The following is a 22,672-nucleotide window of genomic DNA, read 5'->3' as shown; positions in this document are numbered from 1 at the left end:
ATGCCCCATTCAGGTGTTTTGGCCTTCTAGCTGATTCTAGTGATTTCATTTCTAAAGACGAGCAATTCTTCCTACTAGCAATCCGTCCTACTTCTAGCCTTCTGTCGTAGTATTAAAGCCTTCATATAAGAATATTTCTGGCAAATATGATTTTCCACCCAAAGATCTTTACTAAATATCAAATCACGTATTTAAATAGATACAGATGCAGCATTTGGAAGAGGTTCGTATTAGGGTTGGTGAAGGGTTGCTCCAAACCAGCCTGGGCACTTGGCTGTTAGTGAATACCCCTGGTACAGTCTAATGGAAAGCTTTCAAGATAATTTCCAGGAACGTCCGCTTTCATTTTATTTACCTGATCAGGCTGATTCCAGTGAACTGTGGCCAGTTTCATCTACAAAGCCGATGCAACAGTTCCCTCCCCCCTTTCTTTCCCCATCTCTTAAAAGCTTTAGTGACTTCCAAACGTTCTGGGAGTAGCGTGGTAAGCATTGGGAGTCCATAGTTAAACAAACTCGAAACGCCCACAATTGCTGCAGAAAAGCCATCACTAGACATGTGCACTTTAGGAAGATGTGTCATGCGGAGACAGACTCTAGAGGTTTGCTTTGCGAGAGGTAGCAACGCAAAGACAGAAACATCTGCATACAAGTGCTTTTTATGCAGCTCTAAAACACACCTATTGTGCCTGAGAAGGAAACGCCTTCAAGAAACCTGCTGAGTACTTTGGAAGAAGAGGCTGCTCTCTCTCTGCCCTTAAACTAGTGTACTTTTTATATCTCTTGCAGTTAAGCTTGTAAAGAACATACATTTCAGATGGGCTTCCTTCTTAAGAAACTCTGAAGAACTGGGGATGGTTCCATGATTGAGTTACTTGGGAGTAGCCAGATTAAATGCAAATGCAAATGAACTTGCTTACCTTCACTAGTTCCACTCAGTCTGATTATTTATCTTACAGATCAAGGTATATTGTCCACTATGCAAAAGAGCAAGAGCTTTTCTTTACTATTTAATCTTCTCAGGTGACCTGTTTTCTCCTCACATTGGGGGGGGGGGGGGAGACCAAAGGGGCAGCATTATCTTATCTCACCCCATTGTACAAAAGGCCAGAATTAGGACCTTAACAAAACTTGAAGGGGAAGAGTCTCCATTTCAAGACATACAAATAACTGATCGAAAGATTGGAGGCTTGTGGTTTTTCATTATTAGCAAATGAAAATGTTGCAGCTTCTGACGATGATGAGTGTATGACTTATTATTGGAAACATTAATTTGTACTTGGTTCCCTTCCCTTGCAGCTTTTTAATATTCACCTTTCCTCTGCTTCTGTCATTCAGTTGACCAAAGCAAATCAAGAAGCAGTGCTTTGTGTAATTCCAAAAGTCCATTCTCCACCCTGTGTAAAGACACTGTAATCAGAATTGCTCTGAGGAAGAGACATACTGTTGTTAGGGCATTTCCGTTGTGGCTGTTATGTCTAAACCGGATTTAGACATAAAAGTTTGACATTGGAGTTAACTTGGGATCACCCATTGAGCAAACGGGCTTGAAATATTATCCAGAGGTAAATTGCGTAGCATTCATGGTATCTGTGATTGGAAACAGCTCTTATTCAATGCAAACGTTTGGGATCTGTTGAACTGAAAATGTGCTGGCTAGCCAGAGCCTTTTGGTTCAAAGCATTATTTTTATTATCTAACTTTCTAAGAAAAGCTCATTTATACTGATGACAAACACTGCATTAATCCTAGTCATTAATCTTAGTCACACTAGCTTTTCATTTGATATAAAATTGGAAGGTGAGTGTATGTGCTTATGACTCCCATGCACACCTGTATTGGCTCCTGCCAGACTCCCTGCACCTCCTGAGTTTTATTTTATTTCTTAAGATTTTTTAACTGGGATGGTGGCATGCTGTAAAGTCAAGTGCTGCCTTCCAGCACCATCTTGATTTGGGTTCAAAACAGTGGTTTTGTGTTTTGGAGCTCAGACCCCACCTGTGCCTTGTACTATGGTTCTGGGGCAGGTTACATTTCTTTTAGTCCCACCAGTTTGCCTTCTGAAAAATTATTATTATTTATTACATTTCTATACTGCCCCATAGCCGAAGCTCTCTGGGCACTTTACAGAAGTTAAAACATTAAATACAATATAAAAAGTTTAAAAGCCATTTACATAAAAGCACACAGGCAATATACACAAGCAACATATAACTAAAAACAACTTTGAACTATCAGTCATAACTAAAGACACATACAGGACCAATTAAAACTCATAATCAAACACACAAAATGAGTGTTTTGTCTCCAGCTGTGCCCACCATGGCAGCCATTTTATGAATGGGCAACCCCCCATGGCAGTCATTTTGTGAGAGCACCCACAACACTTTAGCAAAATTCCAAATATGCCCACTGACCCAAAAAGGTTGGGGACTCCTGGAGTATTACATTCTTATGCATTCAATAATCTATTGTTTTTTTAAAAAATACTATGTATTTTTAAAAAGATCCCTACAACTATGCAAAACCCCCAGATTGTCCCTGTTCTGCAACATCGGTGTGCATGGGGTGGAGAGGAGTACACACAGAGTGGCTGCTTTATTTACTTTTGGATTTCTTCCCCATTATTTCTGGAGAAGTATCCCAATCAGACACAAGGCTCTGTCCCCTGATACAGAAATGAATAGATGAGTTCCACTCATCATGACTTCTATGGCTTCATCAGATTCCCATGAAGCTTTGGATTGAGGCTATTTATTTATTATTTTAAGGATATTTGTACCCTGCATTTCAGCTCGGAAAAAGGTCCCTAAAGTGGCTAACAATAAAATACAACTATTATACAAATATGCATCATACTTTACGGGCTTGTCCAATGCAAGGCTTGCTGAAATTAATGGAAGTTGTGTTTTGCATGCTACTAAGAATGACAGGGACGTGACCCTGGGGGAGCTGGGGGTGGCGACGGCCGACAGGAAGCTCTGGCGTGGGCTGGTCCATGAAGTCATGAAGAGTCGGAAGCAAGTGAACAAATAAACAACAAGAATGACAAGAAATGTTTCTAAAGAAAGTGTAGGATATGAAATCAGAGTAAAGTATTAAGGAATGAACCAAATATGTACTCATCGTTTGCAAAATATTTTAATATTGAATGTATTTAAATGCTCATGCTAAGAAGCTAGAAGGTTTTGGTCCCCGTCCCCCGCTTTATTCATCTCTTTATTCAGCTGTTTTATTCCAGGTGCTTGGATTGTGTGTTGGGTTAGAAATGGAGATAATCAGATTATTGTTTTAGGAGTTTTAAAGTAAGTTATGATCAATTTTATGATCATAGTTTCCGCAGCGACTGAGTGCAGGTGAGTACATTCATAAAGTCTTGTATTGATGAGATGTTTACCTAAGTGGATTAGACTGCATTCTTTCACCTGCTACTCTCTCCTTCTGAATCCATATTCCCTACGTGTTTTCCATAACGTTACTTATTTATTACTGAACTTATATAGCCACCCATCACGATATGCCGTCTGAGCGGCTCATAGAAGTGAAGAATAAATACAAAATAAAAAACCACAATCAATTAAAATGCAACAGCAGAAACTTTATAATGCAGCTCTAAAACTTTCCTTTAGCAGAGGAGAATAAAAACAAAAATTAGCAGCTCAGTATTCAAAATGCATTAAAATGCCAGAGCATTTTGTAAAGTACTAGAAAGCAGTGTATGAAATCACTTTCATGAAGAATGCATGTGTAATTTTATTTTTACTGTTCTAAATCTAGAGATTTCAGTGCCTTTATGTAACATTTCCATATGGACTTACATTTCATGTCCCATCTTTATTTGTAGGCTTTATACAAGAAACATAAAGCCAAAAAAGCCACATTTACTCCAATATGGAAAACCATTGTAGTGTAGTGGATAGGGCGCTGGAATCAGACAGGGAGACTTGTACTCAAATCCCCACTCAGCTAGGAAGGCCACGAACTGTCAGCCTAGCCTGCCTCGCCTGTTTGTTGTGAAGATAATATTGGGGGAGATCCATGTATTTTATCGTGAAGGAAGGGTGGATTCAAAATACAGTCATATTCACCACCACCACCACCAAACCACAGTGTATGTTGAAGTTATGAAACTTAATGAAATATATGCTAAAAAAAAAACCCTACGCAACACAAATTTTGTTTTTTAAAGGAAGACTTAACATATTGATAAAAGACTTAAGAATCTAACTATTCCACTCTTTCTGTCTTTTTTTTCAAACATTATGGGTTGGATCCAGACTAAGTCATGCTTTAGACCCACTGAAATCAGTGGGGAAAGTTAGATTTCAGTGGGACTCAAGCATGACTAACATAGTCTGGATCCAACCATACATTTTTTCCCTCTGAGTCTGTAATATTCTACTTGAAAGCTGCATAGCAAGTGAATCTTTGATAAATCCAAATTATTTTTCATAAATTGTTCAGTGTTCATTGTTCTTGTATTATTAAAGTATTTTATTTCATGTATTTATTACAGCGTCTCTCCCCACTTTTTTTCTCTTCATAAAAGTCCTGTAAGCTAGGTTAGTCTGAAAAGATGTATTTATTTATTTAGTTATTTGCTGAAATGTATATCCTGCCTTTTCACACAATGGTGCGCAAGGTTACTAACAGCAAACAAGATAAAAGATAACATAAAACAACAGAAAATATAAAATAGTATATAAAACATGGAGGTAAAAACAGTTCGCTAAATCAGCGAGTTAAAAACAAAAACAGCAGCAGATAAAATGGATCAGTTTGACAGCTGAAAGGCATGTCTAAATATAAAGATCTTTCCTTTACTTGATATTGGAAGACCACCAGAAAGGGGATTAAATGGGCTTCCCTAGAAAGGGAGTTCCAGAGCCTGGGTGCAGCCACCAAAAAGGCCTTCTCTTAAGACCCCAAGATGTATTTCATACATTGGCAGGACAGAGAGAAAGGCATCTCCCAAAGAGAATGTGGTCTTTCCGGTAATCAGGTCTCAAGAGGTTTAGGGGTAAATAAATAATAAAAAGCACTTTGAATTTTGCCCAGAGACAGACTGGTGGCCAATGAAGCTGTTGTAACAAGGGAGTCATATGCTCCTTGTAACTGGCCCTGCATTCAACAGCTTGGCTGCAGCATTCTGAACCAGGTGAAGTTTCTGAACACGCTTCAGAGGCAGCTCCACGCAGAGCATGCTATCCTAGTCCAGACCAGATGTGACTAAGGCATGTGTCACCGTGACTGGATCGGACATCTCCAAGAATGGGTGCAGTTGGCACACTAGCCTCAGCTGTGCAGAAGCTCTCCTGGCCACTACCAAGACCTGGGTATCCAAATACAAGGCTGGATCCAAGAGTACACCCAGACTGTGACCTGGAGTTTTCAAGGGGAGTAGAAGACAGACTGAATCTCTGTTCCCTGATCTGCTGTGTTACTGACCTGGAGCACTCTGTATTAAGCTTCCATTTGTTATCCCTCTTCAGATCCATTACAAATGCCAGGCACTGATTTGGGACTTCAACAGCTTCCCTGGATTTAGATCAAAAAGGAAAGATAGGTTGTCTGTCCATCCACATACTGGTGGCACCAAAGCTCAAACCCCAGAAAACCTCTCCAGCATCATCTAGATGTTAAAGAGCATAGGGGAGAAGGTGGAACTCTGAGGGATACTGCAGGCCAACAGCCCAAGTGGCCACCCCCACACCACCTTCCGGAACTGCCCCTCCAGGGAACCATAGCAAAAGTGCCTCCCAGTCACTAATCCCTATTGATCAAGTGCACAGTAGGCAATTAGTTAATGGAAAACCCATGAGCCATCTGCACCACATGCGGAAACACCCCCCCCACACACACACACACACTTTTTTGGTTTCAGCAGCCATTGTATGGCCAATGGGGCCATTTTGACTCATGAGGGGAAAAGACTCTTAGCAAAATTTAAAGGTTTGCTCTTGGACATAATCAAGATTAAAGTGCGTGCACGGGTGCGCATCTGTATGTGTGTGTAAAAATCCATCATGCTTTTTAAATACATTTAATCAAATTTTATTCTTCCTCCTTTTCCTTTCTTTTCCTTTTTAAATAACAGGATTAAACCACTGACTTGCATACCTTAGATAAAGGCCCGTTTTATTGTTTATATGGTGAGGGACTATTACAAAACCAGTGAGTTGGCCAGAAATGTCTGTGGTTTGGGGGAGCGGGGATCACATGTAATGTGAAACATCAAAGCGCTGGGGGGGGGGGTAATTCCTCTCCCTCCCCCCCCCCCACATGGCACCCATTGATGGCAAAAGAGACATTTGGGGGGAGAAGGAGGGAAAGCTGGTCTTTCAAATTGGCAGATTATATGAATTGTTTGAGTTACAGAGATCCAGTAACTATGTTCAATGAGAGGGAGCAAATATATTTGCGTCAGCTGTGAGCTGGGCTTGTGCTCCAGAAATACTGGGTTTGCACTTCAGAAATGAAAAGTGAAACCAAAGGTTTTTCTCTCTCTTCCCCCCACCCCCACCCCTTTTTCTTTTTTTTCTTTCTTTGCTTTCAGGGGCTTCTGAAAATAGCCAACCATTTGTGTGATTAAATCAGGGCTTGGCTAGGCTGCATGAGGTGAGGCTGCCAGCAGTGGGAGCAGTCAGCTAAGTTAACATTGGATTGAACTTTACTTCTTGCAAGATGCAAGGAGCATGTTAGAATTCAAGTCTTTTTGGTTGAAATCCTTTTTTGTTGTCGTTAGCATTGATTTAAGCGTATTGCCTGTAAGTGGACAAAACCCCCATATGGATAATTTAGCTTCAGTTCCAACAAACGATAAAAGAACTTGCTATTTTGTGTGAATCCATCAGCATACAAGAATAAAATTTTAAAAAATTAAATAAAACATAGGCTGCCCTCTATTTGCAAAGTGTATGTTTATTATAAATAAAGGAGCTTTGGCTGGCACTTAAAACTGGACAAGAAGTAGAGGATTTGGTATCTATTAAAACAGATGTCAAGTATTATGAAAATCGAAATGTAGGCCAGGCTGTTCTTATGACTCATCAGAGTAGATGACATCTGAATTTTGGAGAGGGGGTCAACATCGGCCAAAGTATTTCTTCTCCTTTGCTGTTGGAAGGCCAGTATTAAAGCATTTGATATAAATATTTGCTCTTTAAAAAAACTTTTAGATTACTTTTGTTCAGATAAAATTGGGTTGATTGGGAATATTAAACTGCTAAAACCTTGTACTGGGTCTGTCTTTAAAACATGCTGCATGTTGATAATGGTAAGTTAGATGTTTCCAATTCAAGACCATCCATCAAATATTAATGCATTCTAATGGAAAATATTCACTCTAGAGGCACCTCTTTTTGCTTTTAACTAGATTTTTTTCCATGTGTTTTGTTGAGCTTGCATTTAATACACAAGTATGCAAGTTATAAGTGAGGGATCTTTTAAAAACAAACTCCTAATAACACAAATGAGGGAGTTATACTCAGGAATAATTGAGAAAAACACATATGTACTCCAACAGATGTGTTTCTGTAGTGTCAGAATGGGTATTATAGTTGCTTTTAAAAAAAAGGTATTACTCTGCACCTTTTTTCAGTCAAATGCATGCCTGTGCATTCTCCAATGAGTCATAAGAATAGATTGTCTTACATTTAGTTTTTCATAAGGAATGTATTTCATTTCAGTCTTCATCCCTCCATGTTAAAATAGCGAATTGTTTTAAGAAATTGGACTTAGCAATAAAATTTTCCTAGAAAAATGTACAAAAAGTTTTCTTGTAGCACAATCCTATGGATATCTACCCAGAAGGAAGGCCCACCGAGTTCAATGAGACTTACTCCCAGGTAAGTGGGTACAGGATCACAGCTTTAAAGAGTTTCCTGAGAAGGAGAAGCCATTTGATTTTTCCCACCGTGAAAAGGTTGGAAAGGTATTCTGCAAAGATTTCAGTGCACTTTATATATGATTCTTTATTCCTTTGTTTCTTTTGCTAATGAGTTCAGTCCATCAAAGCCATGCTTAGGATATATGTTTGCATAAATCACATCAATTTATATCTCCTACAAGTGTCCAACTATTTTAACTTGGAGCAGCAAGGAAATAATACCTCTTTGTAAGTGACTTTTGACACTCAACCTCTACCATGATGTATATATACTGTATAAATATGATTATTTTGGTTTTATTTGTATTGTTTCCAATACAAATGAAAACAGAATTAATTTTGCTTTTCCATTCTTGTACTTCGGAAATCTGAATGGGAAACTGACACTGAGGTGCTTAATACTGATATCCTTTATAAATTATGAAAGATCAGATGCAAATCTGAGATATGCATCTGGCAGATTTTCTGAGCAGTTTCATTCCCATCTCTCATGATGCATACACAAGATCACCTTTAATATGAATTAACCCTTAAATTCTCCATTGTACTCACACTCAAGATAATAACAAGCTGACTGACAGTATGCCAGTCATGTGGAAAACACCTACCCAATCAACTCTGCTAACAAGGTTGCAATATTCACATACATTCTCCAGCAATGTGGATCCCATCAAGGGAAAACAGCTCCCACGCTGCTGCTGGTGTGTGTGTGTGTGTATGTCTCAGAGAGAGAATGTTTGTGATCCTTTTATGCCCCCCTTAGAGTACAATCTTATGCATGTCTACTAGGTTCAACAGGACTTGCTCACAGGTAAGTGTAGTCATCTTTTTCTCCTGAGCTAAAAATCCACAAATGTTTAACCCTTTCCTTATCAGAAAAGCATTCCAACCCTTTGATCATTTTACGCTGCAGTCCTGTCCACTTGGGAGGAAGTCTCATGGAACTTAGTGAGACTTCATTTTGTGCTGTAATAAGGGTGCTTCCAGACGAGGCTTTTATTATGCAATCACACCATCTCATTCCCAGAATTTTAGGGGAGTCCAGACTATGACATCCTCGATTTGTAACCCTCCAGTGTTTTCCCACCGCTTCTTCCATCTTTTTTCTTACCAGAAAAAAAGTCTGTTGAGGAAGAAAAGATGGAATAGCTGCACAGTGCCTTTTGATCGGTAGAGCTAGGAGCCCTCTGTCTTGAAGCACCCTAAGTTGCCCTTTTCCTGTACCTTTTCCAGCTCTATAATATCCTTTTTTGGAATGTTGGCCCCAGAGCAGTACACAGTGTTCCAAGTGGGGCATGCCATACATTTGTAATGACACTGTAATGGCTCTCCTCCACTTATGGCTCAGGGGTGCTGTGGAAAAAGCAGAACTTTTAAACATTAAACAAGATGCAGGATCTTTTTCATGACAACCTTTTAACATGATTAAGTCAAGGCACAATGGGTCATTTGGGGTTTATGTTTCACTCTGCTTCTTGGGATGCTTCTAATGAATGTCATGATGTCAGATTTCAGATGGAAATGTGCATTTTAGGTAAACAGGCCTTAGAAAACTTCCCCATGATATTGCTCAACCGTTGTTAGGGGAAATGATTTATTGATGCTTTTAGGTAGGAGAACATGGTCTAGGTTGTTTTTTTTCTCTCTTTATGCATTAAGGGCTACACTTTATTCTTAATACGTTTTTTATCTTAGATGTGCACTGATAAATGCCATGTGCTGGAGAGACATTTTCTGCAAAATCAGATTTCATTAAATATTTAGATTTGTTTTCTCCAAAGTCACAATGCTGTTGACACACCTTGCATTATAGGACTGCTCTAGGCCAAAGCTGCAAACCTGTACACACTTAGCTAGGAGCAAGTCCCATTGAACTCAACAGAGCTTACTTCTGCATTGTTAATTACTGTGTTCTAGATATTAGGTTGGATCCAGACTTAATTTGTGGTAGAATAGACCCATTGAAATCAGTGGGACAAGTTAGTCATGACTAGCTTGTCCCATTGATTTCAGTGGGTCTACTCTAACCCTTAAAGTACAATTTAGAAGTAGTTGGGCCTGCAACAAAATGTTACAATGTGTTGAGCTCCTCTTTGCTAGTGGCTGGCTGGAACTCTGTCTTCTCCCAGGTTACTCCATACTGGCTGGGAATGCTGGCAGTTGCAGTCCAGCACATCTGGAGAGCACCAGATTTGGGGAAGCTGCTCTAGCCTTATTCAGCGGTCCACCCACCACACCCCCTTTGCATCCTTGTTGCCCTCCACAGAGTCTGTTGTGCGAATGTCTGCAGTGGGGAGCCAGCTCTACTCTTTTTAAAAATAATATATTTTTATTTTATCTTTATAAATGAAATAATACCAAAATTACCAACAACCTGATCAATACTACAATTTCCCGACAATACAATATTCTAATGAGGATACCACAATAACAAAAAGAGAAGGAAAGAGGGGGAAAAAAGGAAAGGAAGTAAAGAAAAAAGAAGATTCTTTCCCCTTCCCTCCCTCTCTCCCCCTTAAAGAATTAAGTTTAAACTCCAATATCCGCCAGCCTCTGATGCCATTCTATATATATAACCCTAACAATCTTACAATTTAATAAACAACCTTACATTTCAATATCGTATAATCAATCTTATATCAAAGAAACAGGTCTACAGTTCCTTCCCAGTAGCCTATATTAATAATGATGATAATAATAATTAAAAGAAATATAGTGTTATATAATAATAAAACTTAAACCTTCAACAATCAATAATATATGTTATATATAAATGCATGTGCACAATCACCCTCAAACAAATTTATATACCATATCTATTTTGAAATAAAAAATATAAAGAAAAGCAAGAAAAGAAAGATGAAAGAGATTAAATGAATATATATAGGGAGCCAGCTCTACTCTTGTGGGATCCCTGTGCAATTGGGAAAATCAAGTTTCTAAATCACGCAGGGAGCCTTATACAAATAAAGAAGACTTCCTGCTGCCAAAGTAATCTCTTCAATGTGTAGAGAAGGAACCAGCAACAAGGATGCAACAGTGGGGCCACTGGGCTTCTCCCCACTTTCCCCTTCATGTGATTCTTCTAATTGCATGAGGGATGATCTTCTGATTTTGGCTAGTGCCTAGTGGTCCATCCAGTGGTGATACAGGCCAACCCACGTTCCAGCAGCCATCACCTGTCCCAAAGCTCCTTGCGGTGTTTGCTGCCATTCCAGCCCTATCTGACATGCTAAGGGTGCAATCCTAAATGTTATTACTAGGAAGTAAGTCCCATTGAACACAGTGGGACTTACTTCCAAGTAAATAGCACAGGATTGCACGGTAAGGCTGCAGGTCTATATATATTACCTGAGAGTAAGCTCCATTGAAATCAATCAGACTTCGGTAGACATGGGACCTCAGTAGACATAGCTAGAATTGTGCCCTTTTATTACTTTTATTAAACCATGATAAAATCCAGTAGCAGTATAATATGTGGATTGAGTTCAAGATGTGCGTTCTGTCTGCTGCTATATATGTGCCCTTACACTGCACAGATACTTTGACAAAAACTAGTGGATTAATGTTAGGGGAAATGGCTCAGGTGCAGAAGGCTGGCAAGATTTTCTTTCAGTAAAAATAATGAAAATATTCTAATACTAGAGTACTTGAGTGCACATTATTACTGCACTGTCAAATTGTTCTTACAGTAAACAATTTTATAAAAAGCTAGGGATTTATCATTTCTTCATTTCAGTAAGGAAAGGTGGTGGTGGGGAAATATTCTAGAAGTTTTTCATGTTAAGCAGATGTCGTTTTAATAGTTTAAGAATAGCTCAGTACTGTTGCTTGTCGTAACATGAATTTTCACTCAGGCTTTTCTTGTCTAGCATATGTGGAGTAGCCTGCTTAATAGGGATTTATTATCTGGTGTTCTTTAGACTCTCTTTTTTAATTTTATGAAGACCTATTTACCATATGCTGAATGGAAGGATTTGGAGCAGGGGTGGGGAATCTGTGGCCTTCCTGGCGATGTTGACCCCCAGTCCCATCAGCCCCAGTCAACATGGCTAATGGTAAGGAGAGTTGTAGTCTACCAACATCTGAAGGGCTACAAGTTCCCCATCCCTGATGTTAAGGATGAACTGCTTTTCTATCCGTAATCTACATTTTTGTTCTATAATGCAAACCTGGAACTAGGCTTGCCTGATTAAGTGGCCTCTTTTAGGCAAACTTTGAAATATTGCCATACTACTTTAAATAACCAGGGAAGTTTGACTACTGCAAGGGAGGAGAGGCAATTGTCAGAGTTTCTTAAAGCCAATTGGGTCGTTGTCCTATTAACATTGTCCTATTGCAATGGTTGACAAACCTACATTGAGTAGGCTGCAGAGGAACACCTGCACGTTATAGAGGGTTCTGGGTAGCGTTATTGGGGTGCCCAGTCAGTTCCTGCTGTTGGGCCATAGGGATTGGGCCCAGCAGCTCTGCAAAGGCATCCCAGAAAGATGTGGGAACTGATTCAGAGTCAGAGGGGGAGGAGGCGGAAGAGTTTGTTGAAGTGCCAAAGTTGCAGGAGACCACCAGTCCCAGAATGGAGGCTGTGCAGTGCAAGCTAATCAGTTGGAAAGTAGCCAGCCAGGGACCTCTTCTCCCATAGGGATGCCAGAGCTGGAAGAGGAAGAGTTAGATACATGTGATCACAGGGTGAGACATCAGGGTAGGCAAGAGGTGAAGCATTCCAAGAAGTTAGCCATGCAGGGAAGGTCCCTCTGGAAAGATCCGCCCTAAGGGAGGGGCTTAGCCAGCTACTCAGCTTCTCAAAGAGACAGCTGGCGCTAGTTTTCCTTGCAACTATCTAACATAGTGCATTAACCAAAGGGTGTTGCTTGTTGCCTAGGTGGTCCTGTAGTATGCAAAGCTGTCTAGAGACTTAGTACTTTGCTGCTGTTTGTGGATTACAGTTGTAATGTGAGACACTGCTGGCCTGACTGTACATTGTATAATGAAAGCAATTGTTTTGCACTTCGCCTTCTCTGATTGATCACAAAAGAGGCTGGACACTTGACATGGACTGCCAGAGTGCCTGAAGTGAACTGAAAGTGTGCACTAGAACACTTTTTTGTGAACTGCCCAGAGAGCTCTGGCTATTGGGCCAGAAATAAATAAAAATTCCCAGCCCTCCTTTGTATTACAGGGGGAAATCAGGAGAGGTGATCAAGCCGTTTGTTCATTGGTTTTATTTCATAAATATGGCACTTTTCCTCCAAAGAGCTCAAGGCTACAAACATGGTTCTCCTTTCCCCTTTTATCCTCACAACAACCCTGTGAGGTAGGTTAGGCTGAGAGGAGATGACTGGCCCAAGATCTTTCAGTGAGTTGTGTAGGTCAGCGGGGCTTGGAACCTGGGGTAATTCTTAAAAGTACTTTTGTCCACTGTTGCTGCTCTTCTGGTTGAGAAATCCCTGCTAAGCTTCTGAAGGACCGCCAGGTTCCCTGAAAACACAGTTTGAAAACCACTTCCCTATGGTGTCATTGTCTCTCCCGATATGGCCAGAGCCTACTGCTGAAAGCAAACGTGGCTGAATCAAAAAGCAACTGAGTATGGGCAAAAGCTTTCAAAGGTTTCTGCAATGAGCAGGGGGTTGGACTCGATGGCCTTGTAGGCCCCTTCCATCCCTACTATTCTATGATTCTAGGTTGCTTAGTCCATAAAGGTGAAAATAGCTGTGTTTGCAAAATGTTGTGTCTGCCATTGATCTCATGGGATAATGTTGCTCCTATAACTGAGACAATTTTTAAAAAATTGCCTACAGTTTAGGTGCAACTGAGATAAAAACATTAATCAACTGCCAAATCAACAATTCTCTGTCTGTTCATATACACATGATAGACCTGATTCTCTCCCCCGCTCTTCTTTTTAATCACTTTTTACCTTCTGAGTTACAGATCAATTCTAAGTGGGGGTAGTGGAGGAGCAATCACCCCCCCTCCATCCAAAGCCCTGCCAGCTCATGCCAGCCCTGGTGGAAGGGGGGGAGGCAGTCTCCCTGTCTCCACCCCCCACCCACCCCTGTCTGAGTAGATATTTTAATATTCTCACAACAGGAGGGAAGTTCCTGTGCCAGCTCCAGGTTGGCATAAGTGAGGGGCTTGAATCAGTCTGTTTTCCAGAGTGGCTTTGGATCCAGTGGATTTGGGGGTTACTGTCAGTGGGAGAGCCACCGGCAATTCCTTTCTTCCTTTCTGCCCAGGCACAGTGGTCCCCACCAGCAGAGCTCTCCACAACCAGAGGCCGGTGGAGGGCCCCCATCTTTAGATCCTAACCCACTCTGGCCATTAAGGATGAAGGTTTAGAATTGCCCTGTCAGGCACCTTTTAAAATTTCCATGCACTAATGCTCTGCAGTCAGTGGAGAAAGCAGCTGTGGGTCTGGTCCTTTTAAAATACCAGCATATTTGTCATCGTTTTTCCTAGCTTCATAAAATGAAATCTTGAACTGCGTGCCCAGTTGCACGGCCGTTTTTCTCTTGCCACGGCTGCTTTGAAGCCATCCCTTGCGGTGTGCATCTTTATTTATTTTTATGTTACTTCTTAGAATTCTTGAAGGAATGGGAGCTCACCGGAGAAAATGCACTGCTCTGATTGCTCACCCGCTCCCATTGACCTGCAGCTTCCTAGAGTTATTGTATCCATATTTTATGTGCCCACTGGCAGTTAGGTAAAGTTAAATTAAATAGTCATCTGAAAGGCCCTTGTGGTAAAGCATCCAGGCATTTTGTAGAAATCATGGCACACAAGGCAGGTTCAGCACATAAAAACCTTTGTTTCACACATAGGATGGGAAGAGATCGAGCAGCTTCTGCTGTTGTTAGGCAGGATATAAATAAAGAATATGAACAGGTTATATATTCTCCTTTTAAAATGAGAGCATACGAAATAGATGCAGGTTAGAACTTCAATTACTAGGTGAAGATGCTGTCTGAGTTCTCTGCCCTGCATATCCATTGCTCTTCTTCACTGGTCCTGTATCCTCTGATTTTTCTGTTTGTATAGGTATTACCCAGTTTTCTGGCTACCCAGAGCTGTGTGTTGCTGGGTAATTCTGCAGGATCAGGTGCAAAGGGCTGCGCCAGCACATCTGTTGGGTGGCATTTGATGCAGGTAGCCAGACTTCGTGTGCAGCACCACACCCATGCCTTGTGTATGAAACATAGGCAAGCAGATGGTAGGTATCTGCCCTACATGTTTCACAATAAAGACAGTTGCAAAGATTTAAGGTGCCACAAGATGCTTTGTCATTCATCCTTATGTGTATCCTTGTGTGTTAACTGATACACTATTACCCATGACTTACTAGCTGTATGCAACACCTAGTTGCATGATTCTTTCTGTACTGGGGCCTTGAGGTTAAATATCAAATCCTAGTAAATAGCCATGATGCATTATATGTGTTGGCACTGACGTACAGCTGGAATTACCTTTGGATGTGCTTCTTCTGGTGTAGCAGTCGCATTTGACAAGTGATCATTTGGTGTTCAATTACTATTGGAAGTCATAGTAGGATGTTACTGCTGTTTCTCCCAGTCTGTTTGAAAGAGAACGTGCTGCCTGTTCTGATTTCAGTTAATTATTTCAAATCATTGTTGGAATCTTTCCATAATTCTTATGGAAACGATACATCTAAAGAATAATTTCATACATAAAGAGTATTTCTTAACTATCTTGCCTCCAAAGCTGTTGGTTAAAATTTGACATTTCTTTGTACCGATTTCTAATGTTTCCTCACTCCCAATCCTATTCAGTATTGTAAAATTACTTATTTTTTAATATTCAACATTGTGTTTCAGGTTGTCAAAAAATATTCCTGTCTTCACAAGTTCCCAGCAGAGTCAAGGATATACACAGTTCCTGGCAACTTTCCTTGAAGAATTACATTTTAAACATGAAGACTTAGAAAGTTTAACAAGAACGTTTAGAAGTGATTATCTTCCTTACGGGTCAGTTCATTTTTTTCTCCTCTTCTGGTGACTGTCTTCTTTCTTTGATTCCTGTAAGATCCCCGATGAGCTGATTGCAATCTAGACTGCAGATTTCTTAGCCAAAAACCTACATAAGGAACATTCTTGAAAGTATATGTTTTTCTGACTAAAAGTCAGAAAACTTTGACATTGTTGTTAAACCCGAAAGAAGTGTATCCAGTCCTCATTTTTTTTCTCTAATGCTTTGCACAAAGGAGTAGCATTTCCTGCCCAGTTCACTGATGGTAAATAAACTAGCAGGGACTGCAGAGGATATGGGACACTATTCGATTTCAACATGATTTGAAGAAATTGAAGTAATGGGCTGAAAATAATAATCTAATTTCCACACAGGAGCTTCCTGTGCCCTTTGGATGTGCAGAAACTCTTCCACATTTCCCCAACTAACACACACACACACACACACAACTACAGCTTCTCATGCTGTGTCAGAGGCTGTTTCCAAACCTCCACCAACAGTCAGGAACCACTTGTCAGGTGATGTGCAGTTGGGAAGCACTTCTTTTAAAAACCATTTGCCATAATTTCATTCTGTGAATGGACCTCCCTGTATGGCTCTTTAGCTTTGGTCCAGCCTTAACTCCCAACTAGAAATGTGGGAAGAAGTGTTAGGGAAGGGGTGAAGAGGTGTTATTTTGAGAAAGGCTTTGTAGCTCTTCCATCCATGTGTTGTTGATGTTTCTGGTTTAATTTATAGCAGCCTTCCACAACCTGGTGCCCTCTAGAAGTTTTGAACTACAACTCCCATTGGCCATGCTGGTAGAGACTGATGAGAGCTGAAGTCCAAAACGTTGGGAGGGCACCAGCTTGGGGAGGGCTAGTTTATAGTACTGATAAATGCATAGATCTTACAATAGCTATGCAGACTATCAGGAAATCAAGATCGAGTTAGCATGTGAATAATGAATAAGTGAGGTTGCAGGAGGACACCATTTGGACCTGCTCTACAATCCAGCAAGAACAAGTGCAAAGGGAAACAAGTAAAATAAATCCCGAATGAGAGGTAGTACTGTTAAGGAGAAATGTCTGTAGGTCGTACTAGAAAATAAGCTTGCAGAGAAGGGTTTGTTTTGTTGTTGTTCAGTCGTTCAGTCGTGTCCGACTCTTCGTGACCCCATGGACCATAGCACGCCAGGCCTTCCTGTCCTGCGCTCTCTCCCGGAGCGTGCTCAAATTCATATTCATTGCATCAGTGATGCTATCTAGCCATCTCATCCTCCTCCGTCCCCTTCCCCTTTTGCCTTCAGTCTTTCCCAGCATCAGGGTCTTTTCCAGGGAGTTTTCACTTCGCATTAGGTGGCCAAAATATTGGAGCTTCAGCTTCAGTATCTGTCCTTCCAATGAGCAAGGGTTGGAATCCTACAAATGGCAAATATGCAGGTTTCACCCTTAGCTGCAGGATGCTGAAGATTCGTACTCTTGGTTTGCTAGGTAGAGAAGAAAGAATATACTGTCTTTTTTCCCTTCAGTTTCTTTCTTCATATGGATGTGTGATCTACATCTTCAATATAATATGATCAATTGCTTCTAAAAGCCAGTTTCGTTCAAAGTGTAAATATGCAGTTGTATTAGAGGGGTGAAGGGGGAGGAAATTATGGGGAAATGACTGGACTGGAAAGATAAGATTACTGTGTTTACCAAGATGATTCCATTTGTCTGCTAAACGCGGGTCATCAATAAAATGATTTAAGTTTGGTAATGTGGTTTTAAGTGGGATTAGGTTCACCCAGGGCTTGTTAACGCCATCAAATATATATAGAGAGAGAGCGGGCGGGGCTTTGGAACAAGTTAGCAAGCATTGTATTTAAGAGAGAGCATCACTCTGGTCAGCACTTGTTGGGCCTCAGCTAGAGTATTACGTTCAGTTACATGTTACCACATTGTAGGAAGGATGTGGACAAGCCAAAGAAGATTCAGAGGAGAGGAACGAGGTGATAAAAGTTTCAGAACCCAAGACTTATGAAGCAAGATCGATAGGGCCGGTGTGTGTGTGTGTGTGTGTGTGTGTGTGTGTATTTAGCCCACAAAAAAGTAGATTTGTCAGGAAGCCATGAGGTAGTAGAGATTGCCCAAAAAAATTGCTTTATTTTTTGGCAAACAGCTTTTTTCACTGCTACTGAAGGAAGGTTAACAGTGCATCCTTTGCATGTTTACTCAGACGTCCCCACTGTATTCAGTGGCACTTACTCCCTAGTAAGTGTGTTTGAGATTGTAGGCTAAGTAACTGCAACATCCATTTGAGATTTGAATATTGAGGGGTGGAGATGCTAACTCTAAACCATATTGTCAGAGGAAGTCAGCAGTCTTCTATAGCTGAAAGGTATATAAGGATCTGTCTGGAATGCTACAGCTGGCTTGTATTTTCTAAACCAAAACAGGGAGCTAGAATGGATTATGTGATGGATCTCCTAGTTTTACAATTCTCTATTACCTTGTTGGAGACAGTTCTAGCATTTGTAGTATTTTGACACAAATCAAGATTTCTGTATTTTTATGTTTCCACATAAATATGAACTTTCCACACAATAAGGGCCCCGTCCCCTAGAATGCATTACAGATTCAGAGGGAATTTTATATTTCATTATTCAAATCAAATGCCAGTGAATTACATGGCATTCATCTTGTTAAGTAAGAAAGAAACTTCAGACACTATAATCTGTTTCATATGTATGTTTCCAATCAATCTCTTTTCATTTTTATATTTTATATGTAGACTTCTATACTTTTTTTTTTCTTCTGTAGCTGATAAATGTTTGCTTTGATGATAATGCCTTCATGGTATTGATGAAATATTGTTTGTGTCTTCTTTACCTGTAGAGTAAGAAGATGATCGTGCACTTCTTTCCTGATGCCAGAAATCTGATCAGGATTGAAAGAACACTATCAATACCCAGACAAGTTAATTTCAGTACACAATGTAAAGGAAGAAAAAAAATTCATTGTGCTGTCACCAATCCTAGTTCCTATGAATAAGTGACGTGAAAGTTTTCTAAGAAATCTGAAAACTCCACCACTGATTTTTTTTAAAGCCAAAGTGAAGTTCTTTGACAATTTTTTTAAAGGACCTGTTTAAAAAATACAGTAAGAATATTTGATATTTTTTGTCTCTTATAACTGTGCCACACTAATTTTTGGACACCATGGTTGAATACCTTTCCAGCTCTTTCACCGTTTTCATCAAATTGTGCCAATGGAATACCAAAGGGGTTTCGTGCATGTGTGTGTATATGTACACCTTTAGTTTAGTTCATAAGGAAATGTTATCATTAAACATTTCTGAAAATGTGAAGCAAATTTTGATGAAGTTAATTACTTTGATATTTCAAGTAACAAGCACCTTGAAATGCATTTTCAGTTTTCTTAATAAAGTATCAAAGACACATAATTTTAACTTCTAATTTCAGGAGTTACAAAATAACGTAATACTTAGACCTAGTATGTTATGGAATTTATCAGTAAATTGATTAGTGAAGGTCTTTATAGCCCATGTAACTCAGCATTGCTTTATGACAATTTCCTGTTAATGCACTGTATACGTTTTTCTCCTTAGTTTAAGAATGTTGAACGAGTACTTGATGTGCATCTTCAGAAGCCAGAGAATTCACACTACTTTCCAAGATAATGTTCCACGTAGCATAAAATCATAGAGCTGGAAGCTGTGGAGGCTGGTGGCTTCTATTTTGGTGGGGCTGTGACTCCATTCTGGGTTTCAGCCAAAACCAGCCAAAACTGTAAAGGAGCTATCCAAGATGCTGAACCTATTTGGGGGACAGGGCTCAAGACCTTGGATAGCTCCTTTAGAGTTCTGGCTGGTTCTGACTGAAATCTGGAATGGATTCATAGCCCCACTGAAATTGGAGCCACCAACCTCCACTGGCTGGAAGGGCATTTGGAGGTCATGTTGATGCAACCCCTTGCTTAATGCAGGATCTGCAATGCAGGGTGTAACTAGAGCAGTGGTGGGCTAATTTCAGGTTTGTGGGACCTACTTTATTCTTTACTAGAACCCCAAGATCCACCAACCAGAGCCTGGTGCAAAAGACAGACACTCAGCATTAAAGAATTCTGGGCCAGGGAATTTGTTTTGAATCTCAGAGCTGAATAGAGCTCACACTCTCTTCACATGCACAAGAAGCTGTACTCCTGTTTACCCCAAGCTTTCTTCATTTCATCAGTATAAGATAGCAGTGGCGGTGGGGGGGAGGTTATGTAGTTGCTATTATTAAACAATTAGGAGTCAGAAATTCTTGCTGATCTACTACAACTCATCCAGAGATCTACCAGTACATCCAAAGCTACCTTCTGCCCACCCCTGAACTAGAGCATCCCTGACAGATGGCTGTCCAGCCTCAGCTTAAATACATTCAGCAAAGAAGAACTCATCACCTCCCAAAGCAGTCTGTCCCAAAGCAGTCTGTCAACAGGGATCGTCCTGTTAAGATGCTTCTCATGATGTTTCCCCAAAATCTGCTTCCCTGCAACTTCCACCCACTGGTTCTAGTCCTGGAGCAATATGTTATTTATTGCCTTTATATCATTTACAGCTAAGCTAGCTGCTCAGCAGTTTAGTTTGATATGAAAGCCACAGACCTGCTCCTTCTAGGGGCTCCACAGAGGGGCTCCACTGCAGAGTTCCAAGACTGACACCATAATCTTATATGAAGTCTACTCAGAAGTAAGCTCTATTGAGTTCAGTGGAACTTACTCCCTGATAAGTGAGTAGTGGATTGCAGCTTGAGTGTATTGGGTAGGATCTATGGACACACAACAAGTATTGTTTTTGCCCTTCCATTTTCAGAGGTTTTTATTTTTACATTTCCTGTTAGCTTAGCGGCATGATTTTTACAGGTTTATTTTAGGCTTGCTCTTCAGCACTTAATCTCCTGAAAACATTTGAGCTGGTTTTTAAAATGAGAATGGCTTCTAAGAGGCTAAATGTGTCAGGCTGTAACTGAATAATAAATTACTCCTTTAAAACACACACACACCGAACAAACCTTTTCTTGCTGATCATGACCCCTTCCCATTATTATTACTATTACTACTACTATTACTATTCTTGATTATATTTCAATACCACCCCATAGCCGAAGTTCTCTAGATGGTTTACAGAGATTAAAAACCATTAAAAATACAGCACGCAAAGTTTTAAAACGATTTACATAAAAATACGCAGACAGTTCACACACACACAACATATATCTAAAAATAACTTCGAGCAATCAACCATAAAGGTGAAAAGGTAAAGGTGTCCCCAACCAGTCGTGTCCGACTCTAGGGTGCGGTGCTCATCCCCGTTTCTAAGCCGAAGAGCCAGCGCTGTCCGAAGACGCTTCCGTGGTCATGTGGCCGGCATGACTGAACACCGAGGTGCACGGAACGCTGTTACCTTTCCCGCCGAGGCGGTACCTATTTATCTACTTGCAATTTCTTGCTTTCGAACTGCTAGGTTGGCAGAAGCTGGGACTGAAGACGGGAGCTCACTCTGTCATGCAGCACTCGGGTCTCGAACTGCTGTCCTGCCGACCTTCTGGTCTGCAGTTCAGCGTCTTAACCACTAAGCCACCGCAGCCCAATCAACCATAACCGCAAGACAAATCCAGGACCTTATTAAAACTCATAATATGCTGCCAAATGCCTGAGAAAAGAGAAAGGTCTTAATCTGGCACCAAAAAGATAACCATGTTGATGCTAGGCGGGTCTCATCGGGGAGATTATTCCACTCCACTCTGTGGAACTCCCTTCTTAGGGAACTCCGTCATGCCCCCTCTTTAATGAGCTTCCGTCGTGCATTAAAAATGTGGTTGTTCAGGCAGGCATTTGGGGTGGGTTAGGGTATTTTAGAAAATGTTTCTATGGTAGAATTTTATTGTTATAACTGTTTTATTGTCTGTTGTACATCTCCCAGAGTGGCTGGGTGACCAGCCAGATGGGCGATTAATAAATTTAATAATAAATAAATAATAAAAAAACAAATTAGGGTTTTATGTGAAAATGGAGCAGGACTTTTCTACCCTTAACATGCTCCCTCATAGCAGCCTATTGAACCCTGAAAATCATGGCTTTCATTTTAATTTAGTACCACAAAAAGAAATACATTTCAGGCCCTCCTTATTATGAGAAACTAGAAACTGCTGCGGTGAGAGGATCTTGAGGGTATGTCATTGATAAACAACTCTGCTTTCAGCACAAGGTCTTACCCCTCTTTATGGATCAGTATCCGTGGTCAAATGGGTAGTATACAATGTTAGTTCTACTTAGAGTAGCCCCATTGAAATGAATGGGACCTAAGTTAATCATGACCCATTTCAGTCCCATTTATTGTCCCATTCATTTTAATTGGCCTACTTTAAGTAGGACTAACACTGGATACTACCCAATATCTATATTTACTGTTCCCTTGTGTTCTTTCTCCAGACCCTGCAAAGCGTTTTTTTTAAGAAGTTCAAATTTAGAACAAAACAAACTAAGTACTGCAGTCAGACACGTACATATTTGTATATTTTATATACTTTATTCCAACTATAACATTTAGATTTTGTGGATTACAGAATATAAGAGGCTTTTTTAATGTAGATTTCTATTTCCCTAAGCCCTTAGTGTCTCTTAAAAAAGACAGGACAATTACTTAGAGCTGTTCTTCTTCTTCCACTTTCCTTCAGCTGTGGTTAGGCTTAACCTTTATGTGAACCAAGATGAAGCATAACTCTCAGACAAAAGACGCCTGCTGACAATACTGAAAGCTGAATTGATTCACTCAG

At 40.4% G+C, this 22,672-nt stretch overlaps 1 protein-coding gene across 12 annotated transcripts in view; it reads left to right on the top strand.

The window, feature by feature from the left end:
* RPAP2 (RNA polymerase II associated protein 2) overlaps positions 1–20,884 on the top strand; it is a 57,419-nt gene extending 36,535 nt beyond the window's left edge. For 3 of the 12 annotated variants that reach the window (XR_014790478.1, XM_084851906.1, XM_084851910.1), the window contains exons 12-13: positions 15,720–15,869; positions 18,729–20,884. Coding sequence is in view for 3 of the 12 variants with exons in the window: in XM_084851906.1 (XP_084708032.1) it covers positions 15,720–15,869; positions 18,729–18,741 (163 nt within the window). In the remaining 9 variants the exon portion in view is untranslated. Of the gene's footprint in view, positions 1–14,925; positions 15,110–15,719; positions 15,870–18,728 lie in introns of those variants that run through there. The other 9 variants (XR_014790477.1, XR_014790479.1, XR_014790482.1 and 6 more) reach the window with 6 other exon arrangements.
* The last annotated feature ends 1,788 nt before the right edge of the window (positions 20,885–22,672 follow it).

This window comes from Heloderma suspectum, chromosome 4, assembly GCF_057233095.1.
Source record: "Heloderma suspectum isolate Gila_16-S chromosome 4, 16-S_ref, whole genome shotgun sequence".
NCBI lineage: Eukaryota > Metazoa > Chordata > Lepidosauria > Squamata > Helodermatidae > Heloderma > Heloderma suspectum.
This window is presented reverse-complemented; position numbering and strand designations above follow the sequence as displayed.